Raw genomic sequence first — 12,615 nt, 5'->3', positions numbered from 1 at the left:
GTTCATCCCAAATCTTTACGGTTTTTTAATACAGTTTTTGTTCCTCCGCTTATAATTGAATTTTGTTTTTTACAATTCTTTCACTAAAACATTGCCTAATAATAAGAAAGAATTAATTAATCAAAATATTTTTTAATTCATACGCCATTTTGCTGCAAATTAATTAACAGTTCCATGTTTTATAAAAACTCAATTTCTTTCTTTTATTTCAGAGCAACACCCTGAAAAAAATTTGTATTGTGTGGCACTGGTTTTTTACTTTGAAAACTTGCCGTGTTATTGCAGTTTTCAAAAATTTCCAAAGTTGAAATAAGAACGTAAGATATTACAATTTGAATGCAAAAAACAGACGTTTTCAGAGCAAAATAACAAACAAAAATCGAGGCTTTTGTTCAAAAAGAAATAAACAGGGTGTTGCCCTGAAACAAAAGAAAGAAATTGAGTTTTTATAAAACATGGAACTGTTAATTAATTTGCAGCAAAATGGCGTATGAAATAAAAAATATTTTGATTAATTAATTATTTCTTATTATTAGGCAATGTTTTAGTGAAAGAATTGTAAAAAAAAATCAATTATAAGCGGAGGAAGCAAAATACTGTTGCAAAGTCGTAATTTTTCGAAACTTCACAAAAACTGCATTAAATCAAAAACCGTAAGGATTTGGGATGAACAAGTTACAAAATTCTGAGAGCCCTTAAGTTGGTCGACAGCATATTTCGTTTGATCCATTACTTTTGGGACACCCTGTATGTACATTTTTCTGGAAAATTTTAATAAACGCTCAAAACATGAAAAATTTAATATTTCAAAAAGAGCTGCTAGAAAGAAACCGAAATCTATAAAATTTTATATAAATCTTTCTGGAAAATTATAAAAAGTTGAAAATTGTTGGCCAGTGTTATCATTACAATTTCTACGTATTTTTTTTTTTTTTTAATTTTACAATTCTTCTAACAGAAATCACAGTCTTTAAACTGAACCTCATTATTAAACCAACAAAAATGTCATACTTTAATACAAAATCTCATCATTATTTTCGAACATTTAACATTATGTCGATCGTTTATTTAAAAAAAAATACTATTATTAAAACATATTAAATTAAATTAAAAAAAAGCAAGTCTTCTTTTCATAGTTGAATTATTAAGGAAATTAAAAAGAAAACACAATATTTATCTGTAACAAGTTATAGGAGAGTAATTTCACATATTCGTGCTTTTATCTGATGTCTTTTTGGATGTCGATGGTTCCTCCGATTCCGATTCACTGCCTAAATGGTCCAAATCTTGCTCGATTTCTTTTTCTGCTTCGTTTTCGTTCAACATTTCAGTTAGAACTTCGACGAGATTTTTTGTTTCTTCAAGCATTTTGCGAGATGTATTCAATTCGCTTTCCAGTCCTTCGATGCGCTCATGTAAATGCTGGTTTTCAACCAAAGTCGCTTCGAGTGCCTCTCGTCGTTTTTCAGCTAGTAACTCCCAGTATGTGCTTCCAGGTGTATCAGTTTCAGTCAAGTCTTCAGCGGTAACCGATTTTTTTCCTGGAGATGTTTGTGTTGATCGAGTATCAATTTTCTTTCTTTTAGCTGTTTCTGCCGTATTGTTTAATAATTCAGATGCCCTAAAAATAATAATAAGAAATTTTATTTAGTTTTGTTATTATAAATTTACGTATTTACTTCAATATTACGTATTTACGTATTCGAAAAAATGTAATTCGGTAAAATGAAATTTTTTAGTTTGAAAGAATGTAGGTTAGGTACCCGACACACTTAGGCCCTAATGGGTCCATTGTGATACCACAAAAGACTAGCAAGTAAGGAACTCACTAGCCGAAGTGTCCTCGTAATAGGGGTCTTAACAGGACACTGCCTTATAGGTAGACAGGCCGTCGTAAGACGTAGTCTCAAACGACTTTGATGAAGAAGAAGAAGAAACAATTTAACATCTTCTCTGCTCATTTCCTGCTCTTTCCAGTAAACGTAAATTACACTTGGAAAAATTCTAGTGAGATAATCAATACTGACATCTTCAACCTTTACCGCTTTAAACCTCCAACTGGTTTAATTAGTGAGGAAGTTCCATGCAAAGCATGGTATCACAACGGACCAATAAGTGGTCTAAGCCGTTTTCCTGAATCCTGACAGCCATTTCTACCTAACCTAGTGTCCTCGTAGAAGAATTCCGATAGATGTAGTTTTCTTCTAATAGAGAGAGCAGAACAGGTGCACAGAAGATTTTAAACAGTTTCCTCTTCTTCTTCGTCCATGCAACTCTTGCAGAAACCGTTAGAGAACACGTCCATTCTTTTTGCGTGTCTTCCTATTAGACAGTGTCCTGTAAGAACACCTATGGTGAAGCTAATATGCACTCGATTTAAACTGGAATCTTTTTCCATTCGAATTCCAATGAAAAAAAATCGCTACTATTCCAGAAGGTTCGATCGATTTTAATTCTGTTAATTGAGAGTGATTTACACAGATTTTCGAATTTTTCGCGGGACAAATTTTTTTCCATGGAATGTGTTTCGGTGTATGTCCTTATCATAAAAGTCAATTTGTTGGGATGATAGGACGTCGAGAGCAGCCACCATCTTGGAAAAGAGGTTTGTGCCGTTTTTATTAAATAACTCCATTTTTATTCGTTTTAACCAAAAATGTCCAAGGACAGACTTATTCACAGTGAAATTATTTAAAAAATGATATACAAATGAACTCCTTGAGTTGATTAAATTCAATTTTATAGTCAAGTCCAGCTTTGTCTCGCAAGGTAAGAACAAAATGACAATTTTTCAAATATCTGACGAACTTTTCATTTGTTTGGGTTATTCTACAAATAAGAATTATAGCACTTTTAATTATCTATAAAATGAGCCCTAACTTGATTTTGTAACCATCATATAGTAGAAGCAACTTTACGTCGAAGTCAAGATATACGATTTTTTAACTTAGCATATCGCGATTTCAATAATTCAAATAAACAAACAAAAAATTAAACATAACAGTCTCGAAAACATAACGGCTTAAACAGCTCATATCTTGAGTTCTATTAATCGCACTGCTGAGATTGAGGTGTTCAAATTTAGGAAAAACGACAGAGCACCAGTTCTTTTATTTAGAATTTAAAAATGTGTCAATTTAGCCTATTCATATAAATTGGAAAACTCACGTTATTTAACTCCCCGAAAACCATATAAAGCTCAACTTTAAAGCCAGCAATTGAAGCATATAGTTATGAAACTGCTTTTTTATATTTTTACTACACCTCCATTACCAAAATTAGCTCGGTCTATATAAGTAAACTTGTTTTGTTTTCTCTTACTTTTGACTAGTACAATGTCAAAGCTTCGTTAGATTCCTTAAACATTATGACGGTTACAATAACGATTAAGAGCTCATCTAGGAAGACAAAGTTCCATATGTTTTGCACAGGCAAATTTAAGGTTTTTTTTTTTTTTTGTGTAAATTCTTATTGATTTTGTAAATTAGGCTCTTTTGGTCTTTTTGAAGAAGTAAGGAAGTCTTACGAAACATTGGGTGAAAGAGTGAAATAAAGTCTTTTATTTATTCGCATTCAAAAACCAAAAGAGCCTAATTAACAAAATCAATAAATGATTTTTTATTTTATTTTTAAAACCCATTGCAGAATGATTTTTTTTTTCATAAAAAAATTTAAAGATACAAAGTATACCCCCAAAAAGGGAAAAGCTGTTGGGCCAGACGAAATACCCTCAGAGTTTTGGAAAAAGATGGGAGACATCGGGTCTAGATGGCTCATGGTTCTTGTTTCCAAGCTTATACGAGGTGATCGAATGCCTAATCAATGGAGGGAAAGTTACCTTCTTCCAATATACAAAGGAAAGGGTGATACTCGAAGCTGTGATAATTACCGTTCGATTAAGCTGATGTCACACACCTGAAGATCGTTGAGCGAGTCTTGGGTAGCCGACTGCGAAAAATAATAAGGCTATCTGATGACCAGTGCGGGTTTGTTGCGGGTAAATCAACCACAGATGCAATCCAGAGTATAAGAATCATTATGGAAAAACATCGAGATTCCTTGGAGGATTTGCATGTGGTATTGGTTGATTTTGAAAAAGCATTCGATCGACAACCACGAGATCTGATATGGGTGGCCCTCAGACAACGAGGAGTTCCGGAAACCTATGTGCGGATAATTATGGACATGTATGATGGAGCAGTAACTAAAGTAAGATGTACAGCTGGAGTCACCTAAGAATTCGAAATCACAGTAGGTGTACACCAGGGAAGCGTCTTGAGTCCTTTGCTCTTTATTACCGTTCTTGATTACCTGCTTGAAGGCAAAGTGACGGACCCAAAAGTGCATCAGTTATTCTTTGCTGACGATGGAGCCATCATAAGTGAAGACCCGATATCCCTGCAACGAGCACTTGATGTATGGGTGGATGTTCTAGAAGGTAGTGGGTACCGCATAAGCGCGAAAAAGACAGAATACCTATGCTGCCCATTTTCTGATCCACACAGGCCTATTCCTGACATTTATTTGAATGGTGTAGTGCTTCCCAAGTGTGAAAAGTTTAAATATCTGGGGTCTATGATAAATAACGAAGGTACTTGTGATGACGATATCAATCATCGCGTAAGCGTAGGGTGGATGAAGTGGCGGGAAAATTCTGCCATCTTCTGTGATCGAAAAATGCCCCCTAAGCTGAAAGGAAGACTCTACACCGCAGTTGTGCGTCCAGCACTCACATACGGTTCACAATGTTGGACAATGTACAAAAAGTATGAGAGTAAGTTAACGGCAGCTGAGATGAAGATGCTTCGTATGACAGCAGGAGTAACAAAGCTTGATAGAATTAGAAGTACGAAGATCCGAGGAAGCCTTCATGTTAAAAACACCAACTCCCAAAAAATTGAACACGACCGACTCAGTTGGTATTGCCATGTTCAAAGGAGAGATCCTGAGAACCCCGTCAAAAAAGCAATATCATACAACGTTCCAACACGAAATAGAAAGAAAGGTAGGCCTAAAAACTCCTGGTACAAGCAAATGCAAAACCACCAGCATTCAGTTGGCCTTAGAAATGGAACAATACAAAACCGGGAGGCTTGCCGCCGATTTCTGAGGTCAACCCGGCGAACCCCACAGGCGGATCACTAGTGTGAAGCAGTTACGTGGGATAGTTATGATCCCCTCGACATCGAGATCATAACAGCGCCGAGAAAAAGGAAGAAGAAGAAGAAGAGAGTATACCCCCATAGCGTTCCCCCATATAAATTGCATTGCAATGGCGTTTCAAAGATCAAGGTATAGTGGCATTCCATGAAAAATGGTAACTTTTTATAATTAGGAAAAACAGTAATAGATGGGATTTATTACAATGAAAAACTTCTTTAGAGGCAGAAAACTCTTTATCAAGAGTTAACAAGTGTTTGCGAACTTAACTCCTAAATCGATATTCACGTAGCCAAGTTTTAAGTAAAAATAAACGCTTAAACGTGGTTGACTTAGGTCCATTTTCTTCACTCAGAGTTGAACATAACTTGAGAACTTTTAATATAAAAATTCTCAAGTTTTGTTCAACTCCGAGTGAAGAAAATGGACCTTAATGTCGCATACGTTACGCAACATACATATCGCACCCTCAGTGCAAAAGAGCGAGAACTCAAAAAAGTTCATTTCGAGAAAACGCTTCTGCAAAATGCATACTGACTCTAAACTTTCCCCTATAACTTTCCATGGGACAGCAATTTCCATAATGTCAAAGCTTTATTACAAGAACCATTATGTTTATTTTGTACTTTTAATAAATTTATTTTTTAAAATTGTTTAAATTAGGAAAAAGTTTGACTTTTAATATAAGGCCTATTTTTTCTACAACTAAGTAGCTACTCATTTTTTTATTTTATTCGAAAAACAATAAAAACAAATACTTACTTGTGTAATTTTTATTATTGTTTTGCGAATAAAATGAAAAATGAGTAGCTACTGAGTTGTAGAAATTTTTCTACAACTAAGTAGCTACTCATTTTTTTATTTTATTCGAAAAACAATAAAAACAAATACTTACTTGTGTAATTTTTATTATTGTTTTGCGAATAAAATGAAAAATGAGTAGCTACTGAGTTGTAGAAAAAACACGACTATAGTAGGAATTGGATAAAAACAGTCATAATTTTTCGAATTTTTCGTTTACGTTAACAACAAGCCCTTCAAAAAAAAAAAGGTAATTTAAAAAGCAACATTTCCTCATCATTATCTCAAAAATGTCATTTTTGACTTATCGCTCTTTTGCACTGAGGGTGCGACATGTATCTAATTTATGGTAACTTTATTTGTTAAACTGCGACTTGTAGACGCTTAGTTACATAGAAGGGATAATCTTAAATTATTTCTAAGTATTGAAATCTATCTAAAAACTGTTACGGCAATATCAACAACAAAAAACATGCAAAAATTTCATATACGTTACAATGGAAAGCTCCTATAGCGGATAGCAAAACTCTTCATCTAAAGTACAAGACATATTAGAGACCGTTAACTATAGGAATATAATGCATCATCATCATCATAGTTATTTAAACTCCAAATACATCATAGCTTTGCCGTGATATACGCATTCCATTTGGAAAAGTATAAAACGTAGGTCCGTTTCTCTTTTTTTTTTAATTACATAACCTTGCGATTGAAATCTGTACCTAGTTAAAGGACAAATCTTTAAATGTTCTTTGTTAAGCTTAGTTATCTGAACATTAACAACTATTTATCTTTCAAAAAATAAGTTTATTCCAATAGAAATTGAAGAAGGTTTAAGTCGTTCATCACAAGCATAGAGAAGATTTAAGTTATTACCATCCCTATGATCACAAGACTGAGGATTTACTTAGTGAAACTTATTTGTCAGTATTCGAAAGAATTTCTTTTATTCATAAATATTTATTTAAAAAAATTGCATCAGCACTTACCCTTTTAATCGACTTATTTTGTCCAATATCGGCCTTCCGGCCAAGTTTTCTTTATCAGTAGCGACGTTTTGCAAGACTTTCAACGTTTTTCTTGTGTTCTTAAGATTTTCCTTTTGGATACAAAATTAAAACAGAAAAAAATATGTGTATAATAGTTGTATTAATTATATATTTATATATATGTATATAGAATGAGAAACAAAAAGGCACCTTTTGATCAAAACATAAATCGAGCGACGCAAATTCTGTCCTTACCTGCTGTTCTGAAGCGGACTCTATTTGAATGAAAACTTTTTTAACTGAGGTATGAGACATTTTATAAACTAATTTAAAATTAATAATTATAAGCTTAATAAAGCTATTTGGAATATTTATACGTGCAACACAACTATTTTGCTGAAAACAATACTTTAAATGAAAAATTAAATTCAAGACGCCAGCATGTGATTGTGGCGCGAAAAAAATAAATAAATGTTGTTAGTGAAGTTGGGTGTAGTTTAAAATGAATGCGTTCAGTACTCTATATTTTATTTATCGATTTAGACGATGCAATTTTTTTCGAGCGATTTTTAAGCGTACGCAGCAAAGCGAAACAAAAAAATTTAAAGGCTTGGCCACACCAGAAAGTTTTGCGGTAGCGCTGTAGCGGTACGGGTAATTGTATGAACAAAATTCCACACCTAAAGCCTAGTACGCAGCGAAACGAAAAATTTTCAAGTCTCCAAAGTCGACCACGAAAAAATATTATCGAGTATTCTGTCAAAGTCAAAATAAAAAAAATTTAATTTAATTTAAAATCAAGAAAAAAAAACAGAAAATATTTTTAAATACAAGAACTAAATGAATTCAAAGTGAAAAAACCATCAACACTGCTCTTGGAATCAAGAAAAATGAACAGAATAGTAAGGACCAATTGAACAAATATTTAATCCGTGGTTCAGAAACTTTTCTCTTCTGATTTCGGTGGTAAAATTGAATTTTAGCACTGGTTCTAGGTCCATATAGGTTGAAATTGCTAAAATAATTGAATTTATAAAACAAAACAAGATGGTTTATGTTTTTTTTTTTATACATTCAATCAGTTCTTCCATTTTAAGAAAATCAAAACGAACGTTATTTGAATTTTCTTTTTCCCACCAAACCCAAAACGCGGTTTTCGGCATAAAAAATTTGAAAACTTGAAATGCGTTCCCATCGGAAATTTTCAGGTTTTCGTTTGACGTTTTAATTATTTTAATTCTGCAACACCTCATTCTCCTCCAAATTAATGGCAAAAAAAGTAAAAAGTATACTCTTTTGAACGATATGTATATTGTTTCTTATTAAATAAGTAAAGGCTGGGCCACACCGGAGGGTACGCGGTAGCGGTACGGGTAGCGGCAACGATTTTTGTATTAAAAAAATTCCACACCCGAACGTTGATGTGTCAGTTTGGAATTTTTTCCATACAAATACCCGTACCGTTACCTGCACCTCTACCGCGTACCCTCCGGTGTGGCCAAGCCTTAAATAGAGAACATTTAACAGCACATAAACAATAAACAAAATCTTGTGAAATTAATTTTTTTTTTGTTAATTTCATGGACTTTTCTTTTAAACTTCATAGTTCAAGTCACCAGATAACATCTTATTCTTGTTTAGTGTGTTCTTTTACACCCCGCCTCCACAGGAGATATTTTTCTCTAACTCAATGTCTAACATCTACAACATAACAATTTTTTTTTTCTTGGCTGGGCAAATTTTGTTTGGACATTGTATATGTATAATTTTTTGCGAACAAAATTTATTTTATATGCAGTCAATTTTTTATAAATACTTCTTTTTGTTAATTTTTTTCAATTTATACATATACCTATTGCTTGCTTTGCTTTTTTGTTTGCCTTCTAAAAAATAAACAAGCTTTTTTTTATAAAAATCAATTATAATACCTGTTAAATAAATTCAAAATAAATAAATAAATTCAAAAATTATATACCATTTCCTGAAATCTCATTCAATTCAACATAAAACATTCAAAAATTCGCAAAACAAACAATTATATTTGGTCGTCCGCTACTACGGAGACACTTCCTCATGAGAGGACAAAAAATAATGAAAAAACTACACTTCCATAAGAAAAAAAACACATCTGTCAAATTCGTTGTTAGACATCCGTGTTCAGACAAAATCGAAGACACGATTGTCTAACATTGAATCGTAACAAGAAATGGCGAGCCTCCACAAGACATTTCTTGTTAAGACACGTCAACATGACAAAAATTATCTCCTGTGGAGTCGGCCTGTTAAGAAAGAGAAGCACAGATATAGTTTTAGTTTACCCAAGTTCATTTTTAGTACACCCCAATTGAGAGCTGAATTGTTTCACTTTTCAGGTTTTGAGTGGTTTTATATTAAACTTGTGTTTTATATAAAACACGTCTGTTTTGATCATAAGGGTGTTCATGCAACCTGGAAAACTTTACTACATCGCAAAATGGAAAAGTTTACCAAACACGTTTCATGAACGCCCCTAAAATCAAAATGCGTTAAATGCAGTTCCCAACTTACATTTCAGCGTTGGTAAAGGTATTACAGAGGTTGTGTTCCTTTGGGCTCAGCAAAGTACCTTTTTTATATTACTTCTGAATCCATTCAAAGACATTTTTTCTATAGAAGAAATGGAGTTGAACACAACCAGAAGTACTTAGCAGTAGATACTTAAGGCCAAAGGAACACAGCTAGAAGCTACATTTCAGCTTCTTTTAAACTTTAGTAAGGTTGTGTGGCATGGAAAAAGGCGAACGTTATACAAGTTTGACCTTTTATAAAAATGTACTTATAAGGTCTATAAGAAGCTTAAACGAAGCTTTAACTAAGCTCAACCGAAGCTTTGAGATTTGACAGATAGCTTCGGAAGAGCTTGTATAGCTCCTTAATACATGTCTATATCATTTTTGTACCACACCCAGGAATCGAACTTCGTACCTACTTGGTGGCAGTCCACCATTCTACTCACTCGGCCATCCTAGTATACCCAACTAACATTTCAGCTTCGGTTAAGGTATTACAAAAGCTACATTTCAGCTTCTTTTAAACTTTAGTAAGGTTGTTGGGCATGGAAAAAGGAGAACGTTATACAAGTTTGACCCTCTATAAGGATTTTAAACGAAGCTTTACCGAAGCTCTACCAAAGCTTTGAGATTTAACAGATAGCTTCGGAAGAGCTTGTATAGCTCTTTAATACATATCTTATCGAAATTAAAAAAAAACAACTACAAAAACAAAAAAGAATTCTTTTTTAACTGGTTTTTATTTGAATTTAAATCATGAATTTTATCTTTTGACCTGAAATTATACTAGTTTTTAGTATATCTATTGATAATAATTTTAAAAGTATATAATTTTTTTAGCACACCCAGGAATCGAACTTCGTACCTACTTGGTGGCAGTCCGCCACTCAACCCACTCGGCCATTCTAGTATATTCATTAATGAAATCAAAAACTTAATCAGTTCAAATAGCAGAAATGTCAAAAAAATGTCTGAGCTAAATTATTCAATGTCAAAACCAAAAAGTGTCCGAGCTAGATTATTCAATATCAAAACCAAAAATCAAATACTAAACTTGGTAATTTCTGTAAAGCTTCCATAAATTCACTAAGCAGGCTTTTCCGAAAACAATCTTTTTTCGTTTAAGTTTCTTTAACAGTATTTAAACAACTTATTAGAAGTCGTTAAACAAGTTCGAACTTCTATAAGCAATTAAATTCTGAAGCAAGCTCAATACAAGCTGTATAAAAAGAAGTACCTGCGAGATCTCAATTTATAGAAGCTGTTCCCAACTAACATTTCAGCTTCGGTTAAGGTATTACAAAAGCTACATTTTAGCTTCTTTTAAACTTTAGTAAGGTTGTTGGGCATGGAAAAAGGAGAACGTTATACAATTTTGACCCTCTATAAGGATCTTAAACGAAGCTTTACCGAAGCTCTACCGATGCTTTGAGATTTGACAGATAGCTTCGGAAGAGCTTGTATAGCTCTTTAATATATGTCTTATCGAAATAAAAAAAAAACTACTACAAAAACAAAAATAATTCTTTTTTAAATGGTTTTTATTTTATTTTAAATCATGAATTTTATCTTTTAATCTGAAATTATATTATTATTCCATTAGTAATAATTTTAAAAGTATATAATTTTTTTACCACACCCAGGAATCGAACTTCGTATCTGCTTGGTGGCAGTCCACCACTCTACCCACTCGGCCATCCTCGTATATTAATTAATGAAATCAAAAACTTAATCAGTTCAAATAGCAGAAATGTAAAAAAAAATGTCTGAACTAAATTATTCAATGTCAAAACCAAAAAGTGTCCCAGCTAGATTATTCAATATCAAAACCAAAAAACCAAATACTAAACTTGGTAATTTCTGTAAATCTTCTATAAATTCATTAAGCAGGCTTTTCCGAAAACAAGCTTTTTTCGTTTAAGTTTCTTTAACAATATTTAAACAACTTATTAGAAGTTGTTAAACAAGTTCAAACTTCTATAAAAAATTAAATTCTGAAGCAAGCCCAATACAAGCTGTATAAAAAGTAGATCCTGCGAGATCTCAATTTATAGAAGCTGTTGTGCTAGTTGGGTATTCATTAATGAAATCAAAATCTTAAACAGTTCAAATAGCAGAAATGTCAACAACAAAAAAAATGTCTGAGCTCACAGTACACATAAAAAGGTAATATATTCCGAACTGACACTGGTCGCCAGATTGTCAAAACATGACACTTTGCCGACCAATGTCAGTTACCGAATTCTCAATTGTTTAAAATACCGACGAAAAACGCACAAAAACCGATAAACCACGCACACCACTAATTTTTAAACAATTATTTACCATTTTCCGCGATGAAACACGAAGAAAATTTGTTATTTTTCAATTTATAATATTTTTAAATGACATTTCATAAATTAAAACAAAAACAAATTTCCTGTTTACTGCGATTGAAATATAAAAATTAAAGGCCGACCTGACAGATTGGTGCCCATTTTTGACAAACAAATTTTGACAACGTTCGGAATATATTACCTTATTATGTGTACTGTGGTCTGAGCTATATTATTCAATGTCAAAACCAAAAAGTGTCCGAGCTAGATTATTCGAATATCAAAACCAAAAATCAAATACAAAACTTGGTAATTTGTGTAAGGCTTCTATAAATTCATTAACCACGCTTATCCGAAAAACAAGCTTTCTTCGGTTAAGTTTCTTTAACAGTACTTAAACAACTTATTAGAAGTCATATTTGTTTAATTGTTGTTAAATTGTTTTCTCTTCACTCTGTAAAAGCTTAATATAGTCGATCTATTTAGGGCCAGTTGTACAAACGTGGTTCAGCCTTGGATCAAGAATTTAACTCGCCGATTTCGGCGGATTAGCAGTGGATCAACTTTGGTTCAAGGATGGATTTAGCTATTTCAACCTATATAGACCTAGAACCAGTGCTAAAAACCAATTTTACCACCGAATTCAGAAGATAAAAGTTGCTGAACCACGGATCAAATATTTGTACAACTGGACCTTAGTCTAATGTTTTGTTTTTAAAATCAATTATGTATATCTTTACTGCTTTAACTTTCATGTATAATTTATGTAATTATTTTCTTTAAATCTTTCTGTTTATGTAA

The 12,615-nt window shown here is 32.7% G+C and overlaps 1 protein-coding gene across 2 annotated transcripts; it reads right to left on the bottom strand.

The window, feature by feature from the left end:
- Nucleotides 1-1,031: 1,031 nt before the first annotated feature.
- LOC129911583 (geminin) lies at nt 1,032-7,411 on the bottom strand. 2 transcript variants are annotated; one of them, XM_055989418.1, is made up of 3 exons: nt 7,161-7,411; nt 6,951-7,060; nt 1,032-1,621 (listed from the first exon to the last, which is right to left on the bottom strand). In XM_055989418.1, exons 1-3 carry the CDS (start codon nt 7,263-7,265, stop codon nt 1,204-1,206), a joined length of 633 nt encoding a protein of 210 aa, XP_055845393.1. In that variant the 5' UTR covers nt 7,266-7,411; the 3' UTR covers nt 1,032-1,203. The 2 variants fall into 2 exon arrangements, with proteins under 2 accessions (XP_055845393.1, XP_055845394.1); XM_055989419.1 differs by having other exon boundaries at nt 7,206-7,409.
- Between the last annotated feature and the right edge of the window lie 5,204 nt (nt 7,412-12,615).

This window comes from Episyrphus balteatus, chromosome 2, assembly GCF_945859705.1.
Source record: "Episyrphus balteatus chromosome 2, idEpiBalt1.1, whole genome shotgun sequence".
Lineage (NCBI taxonomy): Eukaryota > Metazoa > Arthropoda > Insecta > Diptera > Syrphidae > Episyrphus > Episyrphus balteatus.
This window is presented reverse-complemented; position numbering and strand designations above follow the sequence as displayed.

What these genes read in the sequence shown, in the direction of transcription:
- LOC129911583 (XM_055989418.1), bottom strand. Translation starts at nt 7,265, where the DNA reads ATGTCTCATACCTCAGTTAAAAAAGTTTTCATTCAAATAGAGTCCGCT. An exon ending in ATTTATGTTTTGATCAAAAG is followed by an intron (nt 7,061 to 7,160) that starts GTGCCTTTTTGT and finishes TGTATCCAAAAG; the next exon opens with GAAAATCTTAAGAACACAAG. An exon ending in AAAATAAGTCGATTAAAAGG is followed by an intron (nt 1,622 to 6,950) that starts GTAAGTGCTGAT and finishes TATTATTTTTAG; the next exon opens with GGCATCTGAATTATTAAACA.